We start from the raw sequence: 20427 nt of genomic DNA on the forward strand, positions 1-20427 counted from the left end.
TTCTTCTTTAATGAGAAACTTCTTTTACAATATACTGGTGCAGTCCTTTACCAGTATGCAGGCTACAACCTGCAGAGGGCTACAACCCTCTCTTTCGTTTTCCAACTACTTCTGGAAGGGAGCTACAACTCCCTCAGCTCTTGTACTAGCTGATCCATTTACTAGTACGTAGGTGCTGACCCTACAACCTTCAGGGACCACGTTTCATCAATTTTCAGACTGGATCCAAGAGTACAAAGCAAACATTACCGCAATACAATCATCAACTTATACTTGCATCATAATTCATTAAACAACCCAATACCGAATCACTGAAACCCTGTCATCAAGAACACAGAACCCAAACCAGAATCTAGAACTCTGCAACAACCACCAGAATCAGCAACAACCTGAAATATCAACCCTTATCATGCATACGCTACTTCACTGTACCAAAACCGCGTGTATACGCGCTTTCTCCAAAGGCATCCCGCGTGCAGATCTAGAAATGATTACTTCTGCCTTTGCTGTCAGATCCGACCCTTGCCAAGCGTCCCGAACAGATAACCAGTAATACCAGATCCTCTCACTGCGTCAGACACCCACACACTTTTCTTTGCCTAGTGATCTTCTCCTTATATAGCCTTAGGCCTTGTTCAATACCAAGAGCCAAAACCATAGAAACACAATACCATCAACTTCAAAACTAGGGATCGACACGCCCGTCGAGACACAATGGTCCGAAACCATAGGCACAACTTCCAAGGACTAACCGCCATGGACCAAAGGTACTTTTCCACATACACGCGCTTTTTCTGAAGCCAACCTGCGTGTACACGCGACTTGGGCTTAACAAACCTGCGTGTATGAACTTCCTTGGTAAGCTGTACTAGGATCTGTCTTCTGATTAAGTTGCCATTACCTGTACCAACTTCTGAGTATCTGTACCAACCTCTGAGTGAGTTGCCATCAAGGACAACACTTGAATCATAATGCCAACATATGTTTCTTAGTAAGACTTTTTGTATATAGAGAAATTACTCCAAACCTATATTTGTTGAAGGCTTATTCATAAAACCAGACACTTGATTTAGTTAAAACATGGCTAGTAATAGATGTTGACAATTCATAAGCCAGATGATGATTCATAAATGTCATGATTGATTATGGGTTCCCCTTTTTGAAGAGTGCTTTGTGTATTGTTTTATGGTTCTTATTGCTCAAAAGGACATTGTTCCTCTACAGCTGTGGGAAAATTTAATTAGCCAACACTTGGTTAGTATTTCCCTGTTTTGTCATGATGTTATGAGACAGACATGCAACAAGTTTCAGACATGATGTTGTAAGGGAGAAAGCTTCAGTTATTTCACATTTGGGTTTTATATGGATGTCCTGACTTCTATTTTTCAGGTAGACGGTCCTGTACTGTTGGGAAGAGAACATCTCTGTTTCATTCTTCATACATTGGAGAAAAGAAGTCTGAGACACTGCCGTTTTGTAAAGGAGAACTAGGCTTGGGCTCAAATGGGGATATTGATGATAGTGAAGTTGCTAAAACAGCAGCAATGACATTAGCAGAAGCTTCATTCCAAGCAACCTCTCCACAGGCATTAAGAATACCATCTCGAAGATCCCATGACGTGAAGTATTCGTCTTTCCAAAATGGTGATTTAAAGGTGAACATTCTAGTTAGGTGCTTATTTAGATAGTTTAGGGATGGGCTCTTCTTTGATTTTGTCTGCTGATTTACAATGTTGTCTATGAAATAATATAACCTTACTATTCTTTGACAGATAATTACTGTGGATATCAGAACTAACTTGTGTTTAATTTTTGGTACTCAGAACTCATCTGCTGGCGTGGAATCAGAGGAATCTGGACCCAAAGATTCTGAATCTGCACGGTTAGAATCTGGTTTAGAAGGTTGTCAGGAACACAGCGAAGGGGCGAAAAAGGTTCTTACAAAATCAAGGAGACCTGCATTAGGGGGGAATTTTGGCAGGAAGAGTGCATATAATGTTAAGAGTAAGATGAAACCTCATATGAAGTTTTCAGAGTCACAGGGCCCAGAGCAATCTTGTTTGGATCATGCAAGTGAAGAGTGTACAAGAACTTCAGGGATTATTGGTGTTAAAGAGAATGAAAAATTCATATATGTAGATTCAATTGATAATTTGGGAAAGAAATCACAATCTCCGAAGCCAAGGAAAAAAATCAGGCAGATGTCTTCTGGAGGTACAGAAACTGCTTTTCCCTTAAGTCGATTTGGTTGCCTTTTTATGTGAATTTCAAAGTTTCATGTAATTTGATTATACTGGTACCATTAATGTGGCAATTCTGGTGTTTATGATAAGCTCAATCACAACGACTAGTGACTGATGACATTAAGAACATTGAATCAGTCACGCATGAGTTTTTTCAGAAATAAAACACTGTAGAAATTATTTTAAATTTGTTTACAATTTTTTTAAGCAGGGAAGATAGAATACTTGCATTTGTTCAATGCATGTAAGAGCGATATATGATATGCTCGCTGCTGAAACAAGATATAGCATGTAGGGAAAGTTTTGTTTGGGTGTGGAATAACATTGTAGGATTTACTACCTTGGTTACAATAATTTGTTATGGGCCGGGTACTCCTATGAAGGATTAACACTGTTGAATTTTATGGTGGCACACAAAACTCTGAGAGATCAAGAGCTGCAGAGAACATAAATTATTGATTTCATTAATGATTCTGTAGTATATATATTTTCCTCTGACAACTACATAATGCCTTATTACAATTTATAACATGAGTGGCTAGGGTCATTTAACTCAATGTTATCGGAACCTGACCCATCATTGAACCGGTTGACCCTAAAATTGTGAACCAGAAAAACCAGACCAAAAAGCTGGTTAACCAAAAGTACGTAAATATACAAATTTTGAATGAATATATATATATATGCATGTGCATCCATGTGAATACAAACCACTATACAATAATAAGCATAGTTTCTCATATATATGGCAAGGATGCATATAACTCAAATAGCACCTTGTGTAATCCATCTCTGAACCAAAAATACTTCAACATAGAGGCTCTAGATGGTTTCTAGAGTCCAAAAGAATCATGCTACAACAAATACTTACATATGATCAAAATCATTGCCTATTAAGTATATTGAGATCCTCATCATCAATATGTTATGAATATAATATATATAACTAATGTAACTATAACCAGCCATCCTAATAATGATTAATTAGTGATTAGCTATGTTGCATCCGGTTTGGGGACGGGGGGACGAGTTTCTCGGACGGCTAGAGTTCACCCCCAAATTTTCAGGGGACGGTAGGTTGGGGACAACAATTTTATATATTTAAAAATATAAAAAATAATAAATAAAAAAAATAAAAAAATGAAACATAATGATAATATGCATATGCCATAAACATGAATGGTAACTTGATATGTAGAACACATTGAAATATTTAATAAACACTAACTAGTTAAGAATCTATTCATCTTAGTAATTATGAAATTAAAAATATAAATATAAAACCAAAAAGATAACACTTTAAGGGGTCCAAACAACAATGCATAAGATAGTTCCAGAATCCAGATTCAAGATAATACATATTGTGAGTGCCAAATGGAAAATGCATCATTATAAGTTAAGTACACAAAATGCCAATGAAGTCCCTGACTCAATGGCCATATTATCATGAAGGCCAAAGCTACTCATAAATTTAGATCCTCTGCATTAATGCTGTCCAAAAATGCTTGAGCCTCACTTACTTCTCTGTCATCGTCATCAATGCCCTGCAACTGCAAGTCAATGCCATCTAGTGTACATTTACCAATCCTCCCTGGAGAGACAGATCATCCACCTCATCATCAATCTGGGGAGGATCCTCAGGATCCACATCCCATCATGCTGTTGGTCCCTGTAAATACTCTGGTGTTTTCCTTGTAAGAAGACGAAGACTTCTATGCACATAAACTAGTTTTTCCGCTCTCTTAGAGGTAAGCCTATTCCTCTTAATAGAGTGGATAAAATTATATGTGGACTAGTTCCTTTCTGCAGCTGAGGAACTAGCAACCTGAGATAGTAAACACATAGCTAGTGTGCATATTTCTGGAGTTTGGTCCCCATACATCCTCCACCACCCACTAGGAGTTCTCTATGCCATACCCATCAAATCTTTCTTTGCAGAAATAGTGAAACTGGGGCTATTGAGCATTGCAAAGTAAAGAAATTGTTCTCGAATTATGGTTGTTTGATCCTCTGGATACATCTTTTGTATGGCATCAATAAATCCTAGTTTCACATCAGGATCATCTATTGGTGCAACTTTGTCTTCGCTTTCCACATACCACTTTGGATTAAGTGCATAAGCAGCGATATGAAGAGGTGTGTTCATCCCGTTCTATCTCTTCTCTATCAACTTTTGGATTTCATTAAAAGATTCCAAAGAGGGGTTCCTCTGACGTACAATGGACTTGACACGTCCAATCATGCTGTCAAAGGACTCATATATTTCCCCAAGGTTAGGGGAATTTGAATCTGCATACCTTATGAGCTCCACTATTGGATATGTGAAAGAGACAATGTATTTCACATCAAGCCACCATTCCTCATTCAAAAGCATTTGTCTTATTTTCTTTCCCTGATTTGTTTTTGTTAATTTTAGGTATGTTCTATGCTTAGAGCAATTTATTTCAATTTTCACAGTTAGCTCAATATCTTTTCCAGATTAGCAATCACATCAGCATTAAAGTAAACTGCAGATAGAACATAAACATAAATCGTAGAAGACAAGCCAAGACAAGAGGACACAAGATGTGGTGCTAGCCAGAGACAAACCCCAATGTGGGGAAACCCTTGATCAATTCTTCTTATATGTTCTTCAATAGTTTAGCAGAGAGAGAGAGAGAGAGATAGTATGTTTACAACAGAAGTCAACACTTTGACTTATCTAGATAAGAGCATAGATCATCTCTAAGAAGATGATACATGAGATCAGTTGAAGACATGCTGCTTAACCTAATTCTCCAAGGTGACTCCTTCACCTATCGTTGTGCTGCATTTTGTCATCATGCTGCACCTCACCGCGGTGCACCATGTTGCACCCATCATCACTATGCTGCATCTCATCACGCTTCATTAACCATGACTGTACCCATCACTGTATTGCATTATGTGCCATTGTTGCACCATGTTGCCATCTTGACCTATGTGTTGGCTGCACCTTGCTTGCTTGTTGTCCCTTGCTTGCTTGTTGTCCCTAGCATGCTTGTTGTCCTTAGCATGCTTGTTGTTGCATGCTAGTTGTCCCTTGCATGCTAGCTATAACATTGCATGCTTGGTGTATTTGCTGCTAAGTACCATACAACTGTCCCAATGTTAGTTCGCTGTCCCTTGCTTGCTGCTCTCCTTCGGAGATAGATGCTCCGGCTGTTTCGGCAGTTCTGGCAGTTCCGGTTGTTCTCGACAGTTCCAACAGTCTCGACAGTCCCAAATTTTTTGGTAGTTCTGGCTTTTCCGACAGTTTCAACATTTCTGGCTTTTCTAGCATTTCGGCTTTTCTGGCTTTTCTTGCAGTTCCAGCGTTTTTGGCAATTCTGGTGTTTCAGGCAGTTTTGGCTTTTCCGACATTTCCGGCTTTTCTGGCTTTTCAGGGTTTTTCGGTAGTTCCAACTTTTCTGGCTTTTCTAGCAGTTTCGACTTTTTCCGCATTTCCGGATTTTCCGGCAGTTCCAGCTTTCTGCCCTCTGGATCAAGGCAACGTTATTTCTTAGGATCTCTCCTCCTACTAAAACCCAAAGACAAGTAGAGTGTTATGAAACCAGCTCAAGAAAAGATAGAAAAGATATATCAACGCCTTGGAATTCAGCCTCTTCGAGGGGGCAACCTCCTTTACATTACATAAATGAACAATTCTTGGATCATACAAATGAAAAGACCTCCTTTCTATATATAGGAGTCTAAGTGGTCCCAATACAATCAAAGCCTACATAACAATAATATTGTAGGGCACCACAGTAACAATGGTGGGCTTCTATGTGGCATAATAGTAACAATATGGGCACTACATGGGTACATCAATATAATAAGTGGGTTATACTAATAACAATAAGGGGTTACACTAGTAGTATAGGGGCCTAACATGCCCCTCTCCTTCAAAAAGCGTTGTCCTCAATGCTTGAGTAGTTCTTGATGCTTCTATATAAAATTCTTGTCCTCCCATGTGGAATATTCAACGGGTAAGTTCTTCCACTTGATGAGATACTCTGAAATTGATTGATTTCGTAGCTGTCGGGTTCTTGTTTCTGTGACTGCTTTAAGTTCCAATATGATTTTTCCTTCCTCTTCAATTTCTGGCAATATTGCTTGAATTGGGATCTTTTGCAACTTTTGAATAAGTGGCCATACTTCTTCGTTCTTCTTCCATTCATCCGTTGCTTCGTTTATCCAATTTGTTGGGATAATATAAATAGCACAAAACAATGCTTCCACATCCTCATCCTTGAAGCATCTTCCCATTCGGTAAGGTCGCCATTTTTTAAGTGCATGTAGTATTGCCAACATTTCCTTCTCATAAATAGATTGCTTGAGATGTAGCGGTAAAAATACCCAATCACTCACATCAAAACATTTTTCACTACGATGTTGATCTACCTGTTGTTTCATTTGATTTTGCACCGAAGTGGCGTTATCCTTTAAAAGTTTGAGAACTTGCTGTTGATGCTCGATATGGTCTTTCTCTACTTGAACCTTTTTCTTCTTGATATGTCCTTCTATCTTTTGAGGAGTGCTAATTTCTTCCAGTCCTTTACAAGATATGGTCGGATTCATTTCTTGATGCTCGATGTGATCTTTCACTTCTTGAACATTTTTCTTCTTGATGTGTCCTTCTATCTTGATAGTTTGAGGAGTGGTAATTTCATCCATTGAATTACAAGATATGGTTGGATTCATTTCTTCTTTCTCGATGTGATCTTTCACTTCTTGCACCTTTTTCTTCTTGATATGTCCTTCTATCTTGAGAGTTTGAGGAGTGGTAATTCTTGTCAATGCTTTACAAGATATGGTCTGATTCATTTCTTCTTTCACTGGGGTGGTGTCCTGACGTATATCCTCTTCTTTTGATGTTTCTTGATCCTTTTCTTCCTCCTCTTCATATTCTATGTAAAATAATTTCTTCTCAGCACACCTATGACCTTTAGTGCATTTGCTATCACAATTGTAACAAAGCCCTTTTTCTCTTTTTTCTTCCAATTGTTGTGGTGTAACCCTTGTAGGTTGTGGAAGGCTGGGAGAAACACTTCCATCTTTATAGTTGTGAGGGGTATGCTTCCTGGTTTCCATAATTTTGCTTTCCATTATGTCACAAAGCCCTTTTACTCTTTCCAATTGTTGTGGTGTTTCTCTAAAGAAGGTGTTGCTCTTTATATCCTCATAATGTGCTATCATTTCCTCCGTGAAAATCGACCACGTAACAAGTTTTTTACGAGAACAAAGCCCTTTGTACCATAAAAATTGATCTGGTTCTAAATATGAAGATGCAATACATACCTTTTGTAACAGTTGTACACCATGTATATCAAAATATTGCTCCATCTGAAGTATCCAATTTACCGGATCCTTGCCATCAAACTTCCTCATCTTTCTTTTTCTTGATTTTAGGATCTCTACCTTGAAACGAGTGTAACTCTGTACTTTCGGATCTTTAAGTTCTGAACTTGTGACCTGTAGTAGCCATCTATGTCCTCTTTCCAATGCCACAAGTCTGATCCAAATTGGATTCTCCAAGAAAAAGTTATGGACAATCTCCCGCAGTGACCTGATTATAGACTAGTTCTATAGAGCGAACTTGTATGAAGTGCCACGTGTCACTGTTTCAACCTTTGACTCTAAAAAATATATAAACAGAAACTACAGTCCGTCCTCTTTCTGTACCTTCTGACGAAATTTCAATCCAATGCTCAGAAAGAAAGTTATGACGATTTTCCCCAGGTCACCTGTTTTGAGTGTAATTCAGGAGTCTGCAGAAAGACCAACTTCCTCAGATAATATCTCCTAACATATCACGCGAAAAGCTCTGAAATTCGGACCCAAGGTTCAGCGCCAATTCTTCTCAAATGGGTTTTTTTTGCGACTTCTGAAACGTCACAGAAAAAAATTTATAGCGAAAATGCCATGATGACCTATTTGGAGCAGCGAAACCCTAGAATCCAAAGCTCTGATACCAAATGTTATGAAACCAGCTCAAGAAAAGATAGAAAAGAAATATCAACGCCTTGGAATTCAGCCTCTTCGAGGGGGCAACCTCCTTTACATTACATAAATGAACAATTCTTGGATCATACAAATGAAAAGACCTCCTTTCTATATATAGGAGTCTAAGTGGTCCCAATACAATCAAAGCCTACATAACAATAATATTGTAGGGCACCACAGTAACAATGGTGGGCTTCTATGTGGCATAATAGTAACAATATGGGCACTACATGGGTACATCAATATAATAAGTGGGTTATACTAATAACAATAACGGGTTACACTAGTAGTATAGGGGCCTAACATAGAGAGAGGAAGAGATCCCAACTGTGTTGAAATGACTTGAAGGCCACCTCTATTTATACTAAAACGTTGAGCACAAGTGGGGTTTATTTGGTTGCTGGCCGACCTTGACGAATTGTCCCATAACACAAATAAATTCATATCTCCGTGAATACTTATTGGAATCGGATGATCTTTAGATCAATCCTACACCTCTCGATGAGAGGGATCCAAGAAAAATATCAACTTCCATTAATAAGATGACCCACATGGAGTTTGGCCCTAGTTGCCAATTTTAACACTCCCTCTCAACTAGGGAGAACTCCATCCGTTGATCCATATGTCCGACTGTACTATTTTTACCGGTTAGGGCCGTTTTTTGGGCACACAAGGGTATAAACCGGGTTTGATAGGCCGGTTCGGACCGGCCAGGCCTCCAACCGGCCGGTTAGACCGGTTACCGGTTTTTGTGGCCGGTTTTTAAAACTATGCCTGTACATCAATCTTAATACGATGGAGCCTCGTCGCTCATCGACTTACCATATCGAAGATAAGGTGGTATTTGATGTCTATCTGCTAGAGCAATCATCGAATACGAGATTCCTCAATAATCGAATCCCCCCTCTCGTTGTCACATAGAATCACAGTGGTATTCATTATCTGTACAAACAGCTCACTTAAGAGCTTCTGCAACCATGCAGCTTCACACGAGATCATACTCGTAGCTATGTATTCGGTCTCGGCAGTGCTTATAACAACTGACTTCTGCTTCCTGCTCATCCATGATATCGAAGCAGAATCCAAAGAGAACCAGCACTGAGAAGTGCTCTAATGATCCTCCACACTGGTTGCCCAGTCAGCATTCGAATAAACATGCCGTTTCATATTTCTAACAATGTATCCCAATCCATGAGAGATTATGCCCCGAAGATATCTTAGAAGATTCTTGGCACCAATACAGTGAGGCTCAACCAAATATGAGCTCACCATGCTAACTGCAAAACATATGTCTGGACGGAAGTTCACCAAGAACATCAACGCGAATGAGTTTATGAAACTCAGAGGCATTTCCCAAATCTGGTCCGACATCACTACCATATAACTTCTGAAAGTTAAGATCCTTGAGGTAGTCATAGGTTTGCTGTTTATCAATCCACATCTGGAATCCAAGTCCCTCTTACTTTTGCAAATGAGAGGGTCTGCACCTGTCAGAAATAGGTAGTCCTCATAAGGTGTTGGCATGAGAGGTCTATCATCCACAACCTTCAGGTAATGGTTTGGATCGGTCTCACTCCTAGTGAATCTTAGCTTCATCAGACAGCTATCAATCCTCTCATACTACACCTGGGGTGTTTTGCTTCAAGCCATTGAGGGCTTTCTTCCACCTGTATGCATGAGATTCCCGATCATGAATCTTAAACTCCTCGGGTTGTTCCAAACCTGTGGACTTGCTGCATGAGGGGAATGGTCCCCTTGTAACATTTTCCTTCGGTACATCTTAGACATGTACCTTCATGCTCTACTTGAATTCAGACATCCCTATCACCATTTGACTCACATCAGGTAGGGCCCCATAGGTAGACCTCCGGTGTTATAGATGAGATATGTCAATTGACATGATCCCCAATGGACCATCCTGCAACTTGATACAAATTGCCAACCTTGAACCCATGAGAAAAAGCATCTTTGAAAATTATATTTTTGCACACATACCTTTCCATCGATGAATGCCACCCTGAAACCTTTGACTTCCATTTCCGAGATGGACACCAGGTTCTTCTTGCGATCAGGTACATAAGGGAGATTCTATAAATGAATCGAGTTACCCTTATTCAATTGAGAGTTAACATTCCCTACACCCTTTCCGGGATAGGTGGCATCAACTCCAAGTATAATCCCACGATTGTTTCCATCTCTACCAAATTAAAGAGTGCACCCATCTATCCGATGAAGTGCCTCGAAGCACTACAATCTATAAGCCAGATTCCCAAAGAATCTGAAGGAGAGGGCCAATACAAGATAATGCTTCTTTATCTTATTAGAAACAACATTTGATTCTTCTACCTAGGGTTCCTTGCTTTCTATGAAGAGCCGACCATTTCCTTGATGACCTGCATTTCCTGTCATTCGTTTGATCATTGAAGATGTCCCTGGAATGATTGTTATCGTCATCAAGTGATGTGTCCCTGCCATTTAGACACTCCTTCGCATAATGGCCGAACTAGTTATCTGCCTTTCCTTCCACCATGAGATCTGGCCTTCAAATGAAAGTGATCTTTAGGTAGGCCATATTCCACTGCACCATTCTGATAATATTCTCTGCTTCGATTTCACCCATGGTGAATTTGAAGAGGGATGAGGAATCCACTAATCCTTTTGTCCTTTCTGAACTGTCTTCGATGATAGCTCTTTCACTCTTGCTTGGGCATTGTCTTCACCTAATCTCTGATACCATGTTAATTTTAGGTGTGTTCTATGCTTAGAGCAATTTATTTCAATTTTCACAGTTAGCTCCATATCTTTTCCAGATTAGCAATCACATTAGCATTAAAGTAAACTGCAGATAGAACATAAACATAAATCACAGAAGACAAGCCAAGGCAAGAGGACACAAGATGTGGTGCTAGCCAGAGACAAACCCCAATGTGGGGAAACCCTTGATCAATTCTTCTTATATGTTCTTCAATAGTTTAGCAGAGAGAGAGAGATAGTACATTTACAACAGAAGTCAACACTCTGACTTATCTAGATAAGAGCATAGATCATCTCTAAGAAGATGATACATGAGATCAATTGAAGACATGCTACTTCAACCAATTCTCCAAGGTGACTCCTTCACCTATCATTGTGCTGCATTTCGTCATCATGCTGCACCTCGCTGCGCTGCACCATGTTGCACCCATCATCACTATGCTGCATCTCATCACGCTTCAGTAATCATGACTGTACCCATCAGTGTACTGCATTATGTGCCATTGCTGCACCATGTTGCCATCCTGACCTATGTGTTGGCTGCACCTTGCTTGCTTGTTGTCCCTTGATTGCTTGTTGTCCCTAGCATGCTTGTTGTCCTTAGCATGCTTATTGTTGCATGCTAGTTGTCCCTTGCATGCTAGCTGTAACATTGCATGCTTGGTGTATTTGCTGCTAAGTACCATACAAATGTCCCAACGTTAGTTAGCTGTCCCTTACATGCTGCTCTCCTTCAGAGACAGATGCGCCGGCTGTTTCAGCAGTTCCCGATAGTTCTGGCAGTTCCGACTGTTCTCGGCAATTCTAACAGTTCTGGTTGTTCTTGGCAGTTCTGGCAATCCCGATAGTTCCAGCGTTTCCGGCAGTTTCGACAATCCCGACATTTTGGCTTTTCCGACTTTTTCAGCTTTTCTGGCATTTCCTGCTCTTCCGGCATTTCCGTCTTTTCCGGTAGTACCAGCTTTTCCGGATTTTCCGGCAGTTCCGGCTTTTTCGGGTTTTCTGGCAGTTCTGGCTTTTCCGGCATTTTCGACTTTTCTGGCAGTTCCGGCTTTTCCGGCTTTTCTGACATTTTCGGGAGTTCTGGCTTTCTGCTCTCTGGATCAAGGCAATGCTATTTCTTAGGATCTCTCCTCCTACTAAAACCCAAAGACAAGTAGAGAGAGGAAGAGATCCCAAGTGTATTGAAATGACTTGAAGGCCACCTCTATTTATACTAAAACGTTGAGCACAAGTGGGGTTTATTTGGTTGCTTGCCGACCTTGACGAATTGTCCCATAACACAAATAAATTCATATCTCCATGAATACTTATCGGAATCGGATGGTCTTTGGATCAATCCTACACCTCTCGATGGGAGAGATCCAAGACAAATATCAACTTCCATTAATAAGATGAGCTACATGGAGTTTGGCCCTAGTTGCCAATTTTAACAGTTTTGGATTTCCCCCATGTAGACCACTCTGAACTGATAACAATGGCCTTTAAGGCTTGTTGCACCTCTAGCATACGATCAAGAAGAATAAAATAGGTGGCATACCTTGTATTTGTTGGTTTCAAAAACTGTTTTTTTTGCATAAATCCTGTAAATAGCTAGAGAAGCATGGTGGTTGCAAATAAACATTTGTGTCTCTCTTGCATCCAAAATAATGCAAGTGATCCAAGAAATTTTCCCAATATCTTTGAGTGCATTATTCAATACATGCACACAACAAGGAGTCCAAAATAGATGCTTATACCTGTTTTGAATCATTAACCCGCAGACCTACAAACTGGTGCAGCATCTGTGATAACTTGAACTACATTTGTAGGACCAATCTCTTCAATTGCATCGTTCAATACCTCAAATTGGAAAGTTGCATCCTTCAACTTTCTAGTACAATCAATTGCCCTTAAGAAATAGGGCCCACTTGGAGAGGTGACAATGATGTTCAAAAAGGCCTTTGTTGAATATTTGTCCAACCATCCATTACAACTGAACATCCATAAAAAGCCCATGATTTCCCAAGGCCTTCCATCAACCCTTGCATCTTTGAGACCCCTCTATTTAGCAAAGTTGTCCTCATTTTATTATAACCAAGGGGTTGAAATGATGGGCCAGCAGCAATGACTTTTTTCATCATCTCTTTGTAGAGAGGAGAATGGGTGCCATTAAATGAAATTCCATTGGCAAAGAAAAATTCAGCCACTGGATCATCTGCCTCATCCTTGCGTTGTGTATTGAACATCTCTATGACAGCAGCTTTCCTACTTGTCATAGTGTTACAAGGACCCTGAATTGAATCAAGTTCATCATTGTCATTGACTGCTCCTTAAGAGAACTCCATTGAACCGAGAACTCTTGGTTTTTTAAAAATGGAAGATCTGTCCTCCTCTATCTCTTCCATAATAGTCCCACCTTTGGCAATCATGTGAAGCCTTGTCATTTCAACTCTTTTCTCCAATGAGCAAGTGCATATTTTAACTCCATACCCTGTAATAGCCAATAAATGATGGTAAACTCTAGAGTAGCTTCCATTAAATACATGGTTGCAAAGTTTGCATAACCACTGCTGTGAACAACCACTATTTTTCTTCTTGTTTTTGGTGATTTTTTGACATATTGCAGCAATGGTTTCTTCACATTGATGGCACTGTACTCTGAGTCTTCAGTTGGATCGGGCATTGTATTTGGAGGTGACCTCATTTCAGATTGAGGAGATGGAGAAGAAGAGCTATCCATCTGAAAGTTCAAAAGAATTTGTAAGATTAAGATTCAAACAATTGGAATTAATGATTTCAAGAAATTCATGATTTCAAGAAAAATAAAAGATGCTTCTGTTCAAACTCTAAAAAGTTATTTAAAATTTAAATTAATAAATTTAAAATTTTCTATTTGCTGTGTGTGTAAAGTGAGAGGCTCATGCTGTCTTTTTGCCATTTGGGTGTGTGTAATCAGAGTTGAACAGGGGTGTTTTTCCTGTGAGAAACAGGGCTGAAACTGGCCTCAGAATTAACATCTTATTGAGCCATATTATTGTAGCAGAAGTGGACCAAGCTGCCGCTCATTCTCCATCTCTGTCTATGAAGGAGGAAGGAACCGAACCGTTTAATTATCTAGTAATTTTTGGTACCAGCCACCAGTTAGGAGCGGATCGAGGTGCTGAACCAAGAAGCCATTGTTTCAGATCTGAAACATTAGTCCCTAGACCTGTAGCAGCTGAAGTACATGAGGCCGAAATATATATTTCAAATATGGGAAACAATTATACTTGAAGGCAATGCTGATTTATAACTTAGAACTATGGAAGGCAGCTACTATACCAGAAGAAGAAACTTTTGCTTCAGCAGTAGCCCACAACTGTATTTTTTCACCTACTATTTGGAAGGTGGAAGCAGAGCATCTATGGTATGATGACATTCCTCACCAGCATGTTAATTATTGGTCTGCAAAAACTAAGGAAGGATGCTGTAAAAATTGAAGAGTTCTCATTCTTGGAGATAGAAGGGTTCCTGTGGCAATTGTTAAGGCCGCATTAAGAGCTCCCTGCGGCAGATTACAAGAATTATTGGCAGCTGAGTTAGGGCTCTTACAACATGAAAGAAGACTCCGTCAGACCAAGTCAAAGACTTGGAACAACGAGACAGACTGGACAACGAAGCCAATGACGAGGGCAGTGAATTGGTTCCAGGTAGTCAGCATCACTGCGGATGGATTGTTAAACCATGACTGATTAGGTCTCAAACACAAATCAAACTTCCAGGTCACCGAGGACTGAATAGAAAACGGCCAGGTCAAGCGGAAGGAATGTTGAAGCTGTAGCCTCTACTTCCAAAGGGCTTGTTGGAAAGTGTTTCTGTTCTGGGCAGTAGACAAGCGTGGAAACAGAACTGTGAGGAGAAAGGGACAGATAGCCCTTTTAGGGCATCATTAGATAGGAGGATTATTATAGGCCAAGATCAGCTGTTAAGTTGATCAAACTATGCTGCAAGTAGTTTAAGAGATTGTGGGATCAGTATCATTAATTAATAATTACATAACAATAATTTACTAATTTACGATTTACAACAGTAAACAGTATACAAAATCGAGAAATTAATTATTAATCTCTATGTAAAGCGTAAATTCCAAATGGCAAATGCTGTGAGTCGACATACCTGTGCGTTGTTGAAGATGGTACCACGAATACGACTTTGCTGCTGCATTGTTGAAGAATACCACTTAGCGTCAACTGTGAACCGCAACCACTATGAACCGCAACCACTGTGAACGCTGTACACTGTGAACCGTAACCGCTGTGAACCGTAACCACTGTGAACCGCAACCGCTGATTAAAAAACAATAAAACTTAAAAAGGTATGTTGTCGTAGCTCAGCCATCGTCGCTCAGAGAAATAAGGAAATCCAAAATGTTATGCTGCGTAGGGTTTAGATGGCATCGTAGGATTTAGATATAGCATGAAAGATTCTAATTTTTAATGTTTGTTTATTGCTGGGTCAAACGTCCCTGATTTTTTGATGGACGAAGGAAACTTATCAAAAAAGTCCCCGATTTGAGTGAGGGACAGATTGGGAACGCCTAAAAAGTCCCCGAGTCCCCAATGGGGTCCCCTACTATTCTGGAACGTTTCCTAGGCGTTTTTAAGTCCCCGGAACGTGGAGACGCACGGGACAATGGGATTTTAGGGGGGGATGGGTCCCCGTGCAACATAGGTGATTAGTATAGAAGAAGCATGTCTCTAAAACATGACTGTGTGAAAATTCTGTAAACCGGAATCCCTACTGCAGGAACTGATGATATTACTCCTATTTGTTAAATTCCTTTAAACAAATTACTTGCTGTTTCCTATGACAAATATCGTAATACATACACTGCAACCTTCACTTAATTAAATATTATGCGGAAACAAGAGACTGGGGAAGAAAGAAAATACAACACAATAGACGCTGTTATTTTTGGTCTAAAGTCCCTGGAAAGATCCAATGCGGGAAAACCGGTGCAACAGATCTGAGGGTTTATTATTATTAAGCTGTAGCAAATTCTAAATACATCTCTGAATACCTCTCGGGTTATTTAGTTACAGAGAGAAATACTGGCAGAAAGCTTTGTGAGATTACTTCACACAATCACTGAGAAAATCCCGGCTAATCTTGGTATTGGATGAAGTGCCTCTGGCAAGCCCTACCCTTCGTCTGCGCAGTCCTCACACAGTTCCTGCGTCAACCTCTCTAGGCACTACGTCACCCAGTCCGCTGATTGATTTGCTGCCCGAAGTCTCTGCTCTTAGCCTCCTAGTCTCACATCCTGACTCCCAACTTCCGAAATCGACTCTGCCCAACAAAATCTCGAACTCTCTCTCACCCACTCCGCTGCCTCTGCATGGCCTTGCATCAGCCTCTATGTCTGGGTTGCTAGATGACCCTCTGCCTCTCTTTGCTAATGATTCTCTGGCTATGAAAATCTCTCTCTCTGTCCGGATGTTATCCCTGCCCCTCAACTGCAAGAAATCTCCTAGATCAAAACTCTCTCTTGAGAACTTCTCACTTCAAAATTCGATCTCTTGATCTCTTGGTGTCTTTTCCAAATGATCCTCAAGCTCCCTTAAATAATCATCTCGTTGACATTCAATGACCTAGATTAAAAGGTAATCAATGGCTAAGATCATTTTAGCTTGATCCTCATATTCTTTTAGAAGTTGCACCCACAATTAGATTAATACCCATTATTATTTTTAATCTCCTAAGTTTAGACTTAGGGTCCCATTAAAAATATTAATTATTTTAATAAAATTGTCTTTGGGTGGAATTTCCTAAAAGACTTTATGGGTTCTTTGGAATACATGCGCCCGAGCCTCTCTGCAAAATTTGAGGCCTAGAACACATCCGATGCTACCCCAAATCAACATATATTGAGATCCTCATCATCAATATGTTACGGATATAATTTATATAACTAATGTAACTATAACCAACAACCCTAATAATGATTAATTAGTGATTAGTATAGAAGAGGCATGTCTCTAAAGACATGAGTGTTCATGAAGGGGCACCTACCTAGCTATATAAGCCGACCCTTATTTGTAATAATATCATATCTTCTGTACATTCTTATATAAATATATTATTTTCCTATCATGGATATTTATATATTTCACATCTTTTGAGTATTTTGTTGCGTTTATGAACTTTGTTCATAACATTTGGTATGAGAGTTGTTCCATCTTCTAGCTACTGAATCGCTACATAGAGCCAATCTGATCCGACCTTTGGCCATCAACCCTTCGTTAGTTCGTTCCTGTTTGAAATCAGGATTTTAGTGACACAAGTATTTGGAGGTTATCCACTCTGCTGTCAGGGCTTTGGCCATTCAAAAAGAAAAACAAACAAAAAAACTCCTCAAAATATATTATATAAAAATGAAAAATGAAGAAGGAAAGAAAATCTCTCTCGCTCTCTCTCTCTCTCTCTCTCTCTCTATATATATATATATATATATATAAAAGAAAAAAAAATTATAAAAAAAAGAAAATAAAAAGAGAGCAACAAATAAAATTATAAGTTGAAAAATAAAAATAAAAATATATAATATCAAAAAAAGAAAAGAAAAAAAAGTAGAGTATAAAAAGTAGATTACTTAAAAAAAAACTATTAAAATATATACCCAAAAAAACGCAAAAAAAGATAAAACAAATAAAAAACAAAAAACAAAAAATAAAAAAATAAACAAAAAACAAAATAGCAGCAGTGGTCGCCTCAACGACTGCAACTACCATTGCTTTAGCGATAGCAACTTTTGCCAACGGTCCGCCATAGACACCAACAACACATTTGTATGACCCCATTCTGGTGGTTAATGTCTTAGCCTCAGACAACATAGCTAGCATAATTTGTCGCGCTTTCAGCTACACAAATATTCTACTCTACACTACGTCTGACACTCATCGCGGTTCACTGTTCTACAACCATTTTCTTCATGTTGCTGCGAGCCAGTGTCTCATATCATACCATCACTACCAGAGCAAATGAATACAGAGTAAACCTGTAGATTACCATGCCGTAAAAAATCCTTGGTTTCAGTCCCGTGGATATCAAATTCGAGGAGGTAGCAACCAAAATTCAAAACAATGCGACCTTCGATAATTATACCATTTGTCATTTAATAATTAAATCAAATTCATGTAAGGCCATTTGTCATTTACTAATTAAGAGGTTGATGTGAAACCATAAAAAGGTGATTTTATGAAGGAAAAGATATTCATTAAAAATTAAAATATTAAAAAAGGAATAAGGGACATAATCAAAAGGAAAAAGAAAAAAAATTGTAATGAAGACCTTTTTTAGTTTTAATTTAAAAAGGATAAGAAGGATTTAAAAAGGGTTATTCAAAGTTACTCAAGCTTTTAATAGTCCACATTAATTGGAGTGTCCTAGTTGTCATCTCATTTTTAAAAATATTTCCAAATCAAAAGAAATAACAATGTATCACTCAGTCGTATTGGTTAATCGCCACACCATCCAGATAGGATAATTGAAATACATGCACGTGGAAATAAAGGGATACACAATATTAATTGGAGTGAGGCATTAAAGATGTTTTTGTTTTGTTCTGTTTTTTTTTTCGTTGTTTTAACCAATATTAAAGTGAAGGTTTGACCAAATTTTTATTTATAAGTTAAACAATTTTGTGCTTTGAAAAAAAGGGAAAAAATTATTAAAAAAGTGATTTAAGAAAGGAAAAGGTTTTAAGAAATAGATTGAAATGTATTTCATTATTATATAACTAAAAGAAGTTATAATTAAAGGGATTGAAGGATTAATAAAAAGTTAAAAGGATTATTTTTTAAACCAGTGTTGCAAGAACTGTCCCCCCAAGGATCCAAAGGCAGATCCACATCTCGTACGGATCCGCCACCAATCCTTCGGCAGAACTGTGGATTGGAAAATCGGATCTGTGGTTCCTCTTTTTATTGGTGATTCCTGTAAAATTGGATTTGTGGGGTGCCGATCCATGGCTCCTACTGCTCAATCTGCGGTTCCTGCTGCTCGATCCGCGGATCCGGAAAGGATCAGGTGTGGATCTTTGGAGGTTCGGTTGTGTATCCACCGCGGATCTGAGAGAAGGTGGACAGTTCCATTGGGCTTTTTTTGCTTTGGAAATTTCGAATTGTTCTGTGAGGAACTACGTTTTCGGATTACTCCTAGGTGCCCCATGATTCTCCTAAGACGCTTCCTAGATGCTCCCTAATGGTAATGTTAAATTCTTAAAGTTAAAGTGACATTCTCCTTTATATTTCATTTCCATCGTTTTACTTAAATTTTTAACATTACCATGAAATGACTCAGGATGTTTGAGAGTGTTTCCAACCTCATCAGACTTCATATGGAGAAAATAGAATTTCATATCCCATTCAAAATTCAACAGACATAACAGTTTTCAGGATCAATGATTGTGGCGTTTCATTGGATTATATCCAATGTTTGATTGTGGAGGATCGACTCTGACTCTGACTCCGACTTGGTATTGACTTGGCCGGCTTGATTTCAATGACTCGGTCATTGTAAAAAATACATTAAATATTTATTTTTTATAAAAACACATAATTTTAAAGATTTTCTTTCATGTTTCCAAACACACAACATTAGATTATAGATAGAAGACTACATATGATCAAAGTAGGCTCATGAATATATCCATTATATCAAAATGGCACCCAGTGCACTGTTCAATACATACACGATGATGATATAGAGATCAAAACAAAAACACATAACCATGGAGGCTATAAATGGCCTCTACAACAAAAGTATATGACCAGTACTACTGGCTACTGCTAGAGTTGTGTTAAATTTGGACAACTAGGTCCAAACTCCATGTTCTGATGCTCAGATTAAGAGGCTAATATTTTTGTTGGATTCCTCTTTCTGAGAGGTGTAAAATCCATATAAAAATAGTCTTAATCCGATGAGCAGAACTTATATTTTGAATTTATTATTCTTAATAAATTATATGTGCAAAGGTCAGCCAGTTTTGTAATGTAGGCTCACATGCCCAACAGATGTGTCACACACCCTCATTGATGGATATATATATATACAGGAAAAGTTGGAGAGAATTGGATCACAAAAAAAACAACTCACATCTTCCTCTCTCATCCTAAAAAGTACGAGCTACCTGGAGGACGAATTTCAGCCACACGTGGGAAGGACGAAGAGGATTTTTCTGCTGCTAGGGTTTCTGCTGCTAGGGTTTCGCAGAAGTTTGACCAGCGTTGACTTTGGTCAACACTTGGTCCAAACAAGCTGAAAACTTGTGGGAGGTTCGATTTTTGAATGCCATACTACCTGGCACAAAAATCGAGGTCAAAGGGTTGACCGTTTTGCTGCTGCGTTGACTTTTAGCTTGCTGCCCCTGCGTTGACTTTTCAGGACAACGTTGACTTTTGTA

General features: G+C 39.0%; 1 protein-coding gene across 3 annotated transcripts in view; it reads left to right on the top strand.

The window, feature by feature from the left end:
- LOC149157695 (protein ALWAYS EARLY 3-like) overlaps positions 1-20427 on the top strand; it is a 422957-nt gene that overhangs the window by 202997 nt on the left and 199533 nt on the right. For all 3 annotated transcript variants that reach the window (XM_089435959.1, XM_089435960.1, XM_089435961.1), the window contains exons 7-8: positions 1390-1655; positions 1824-2214. In XM_089435959.1, coding sequence (XP_089292085.1) covers positions 1390-1655; positions 1824-2214 — 657 coding nt within the window. The remainder of the gene's footprint in view (positions 1-1389; positions 1656-1823; positions 2215-20427) is intronic.

The sequence above is a fragment of the Pinus tabuliformis genome, chromosome 5_2 (assembly GCF_031772625.1).
Source record: "Pinus tabuliformis cultivar Carrire ecotype Pingquan chromosome 5_2, CPIR1, whole genome shotgun sequence".
In the NCBI taxonomy this organism is placed as follows: Eukaryota; Viridiplantae; Streptophyta; class Pinopsida; order Pinales; family Pinaceae; genus Pinus; species Pinus tabuliformis.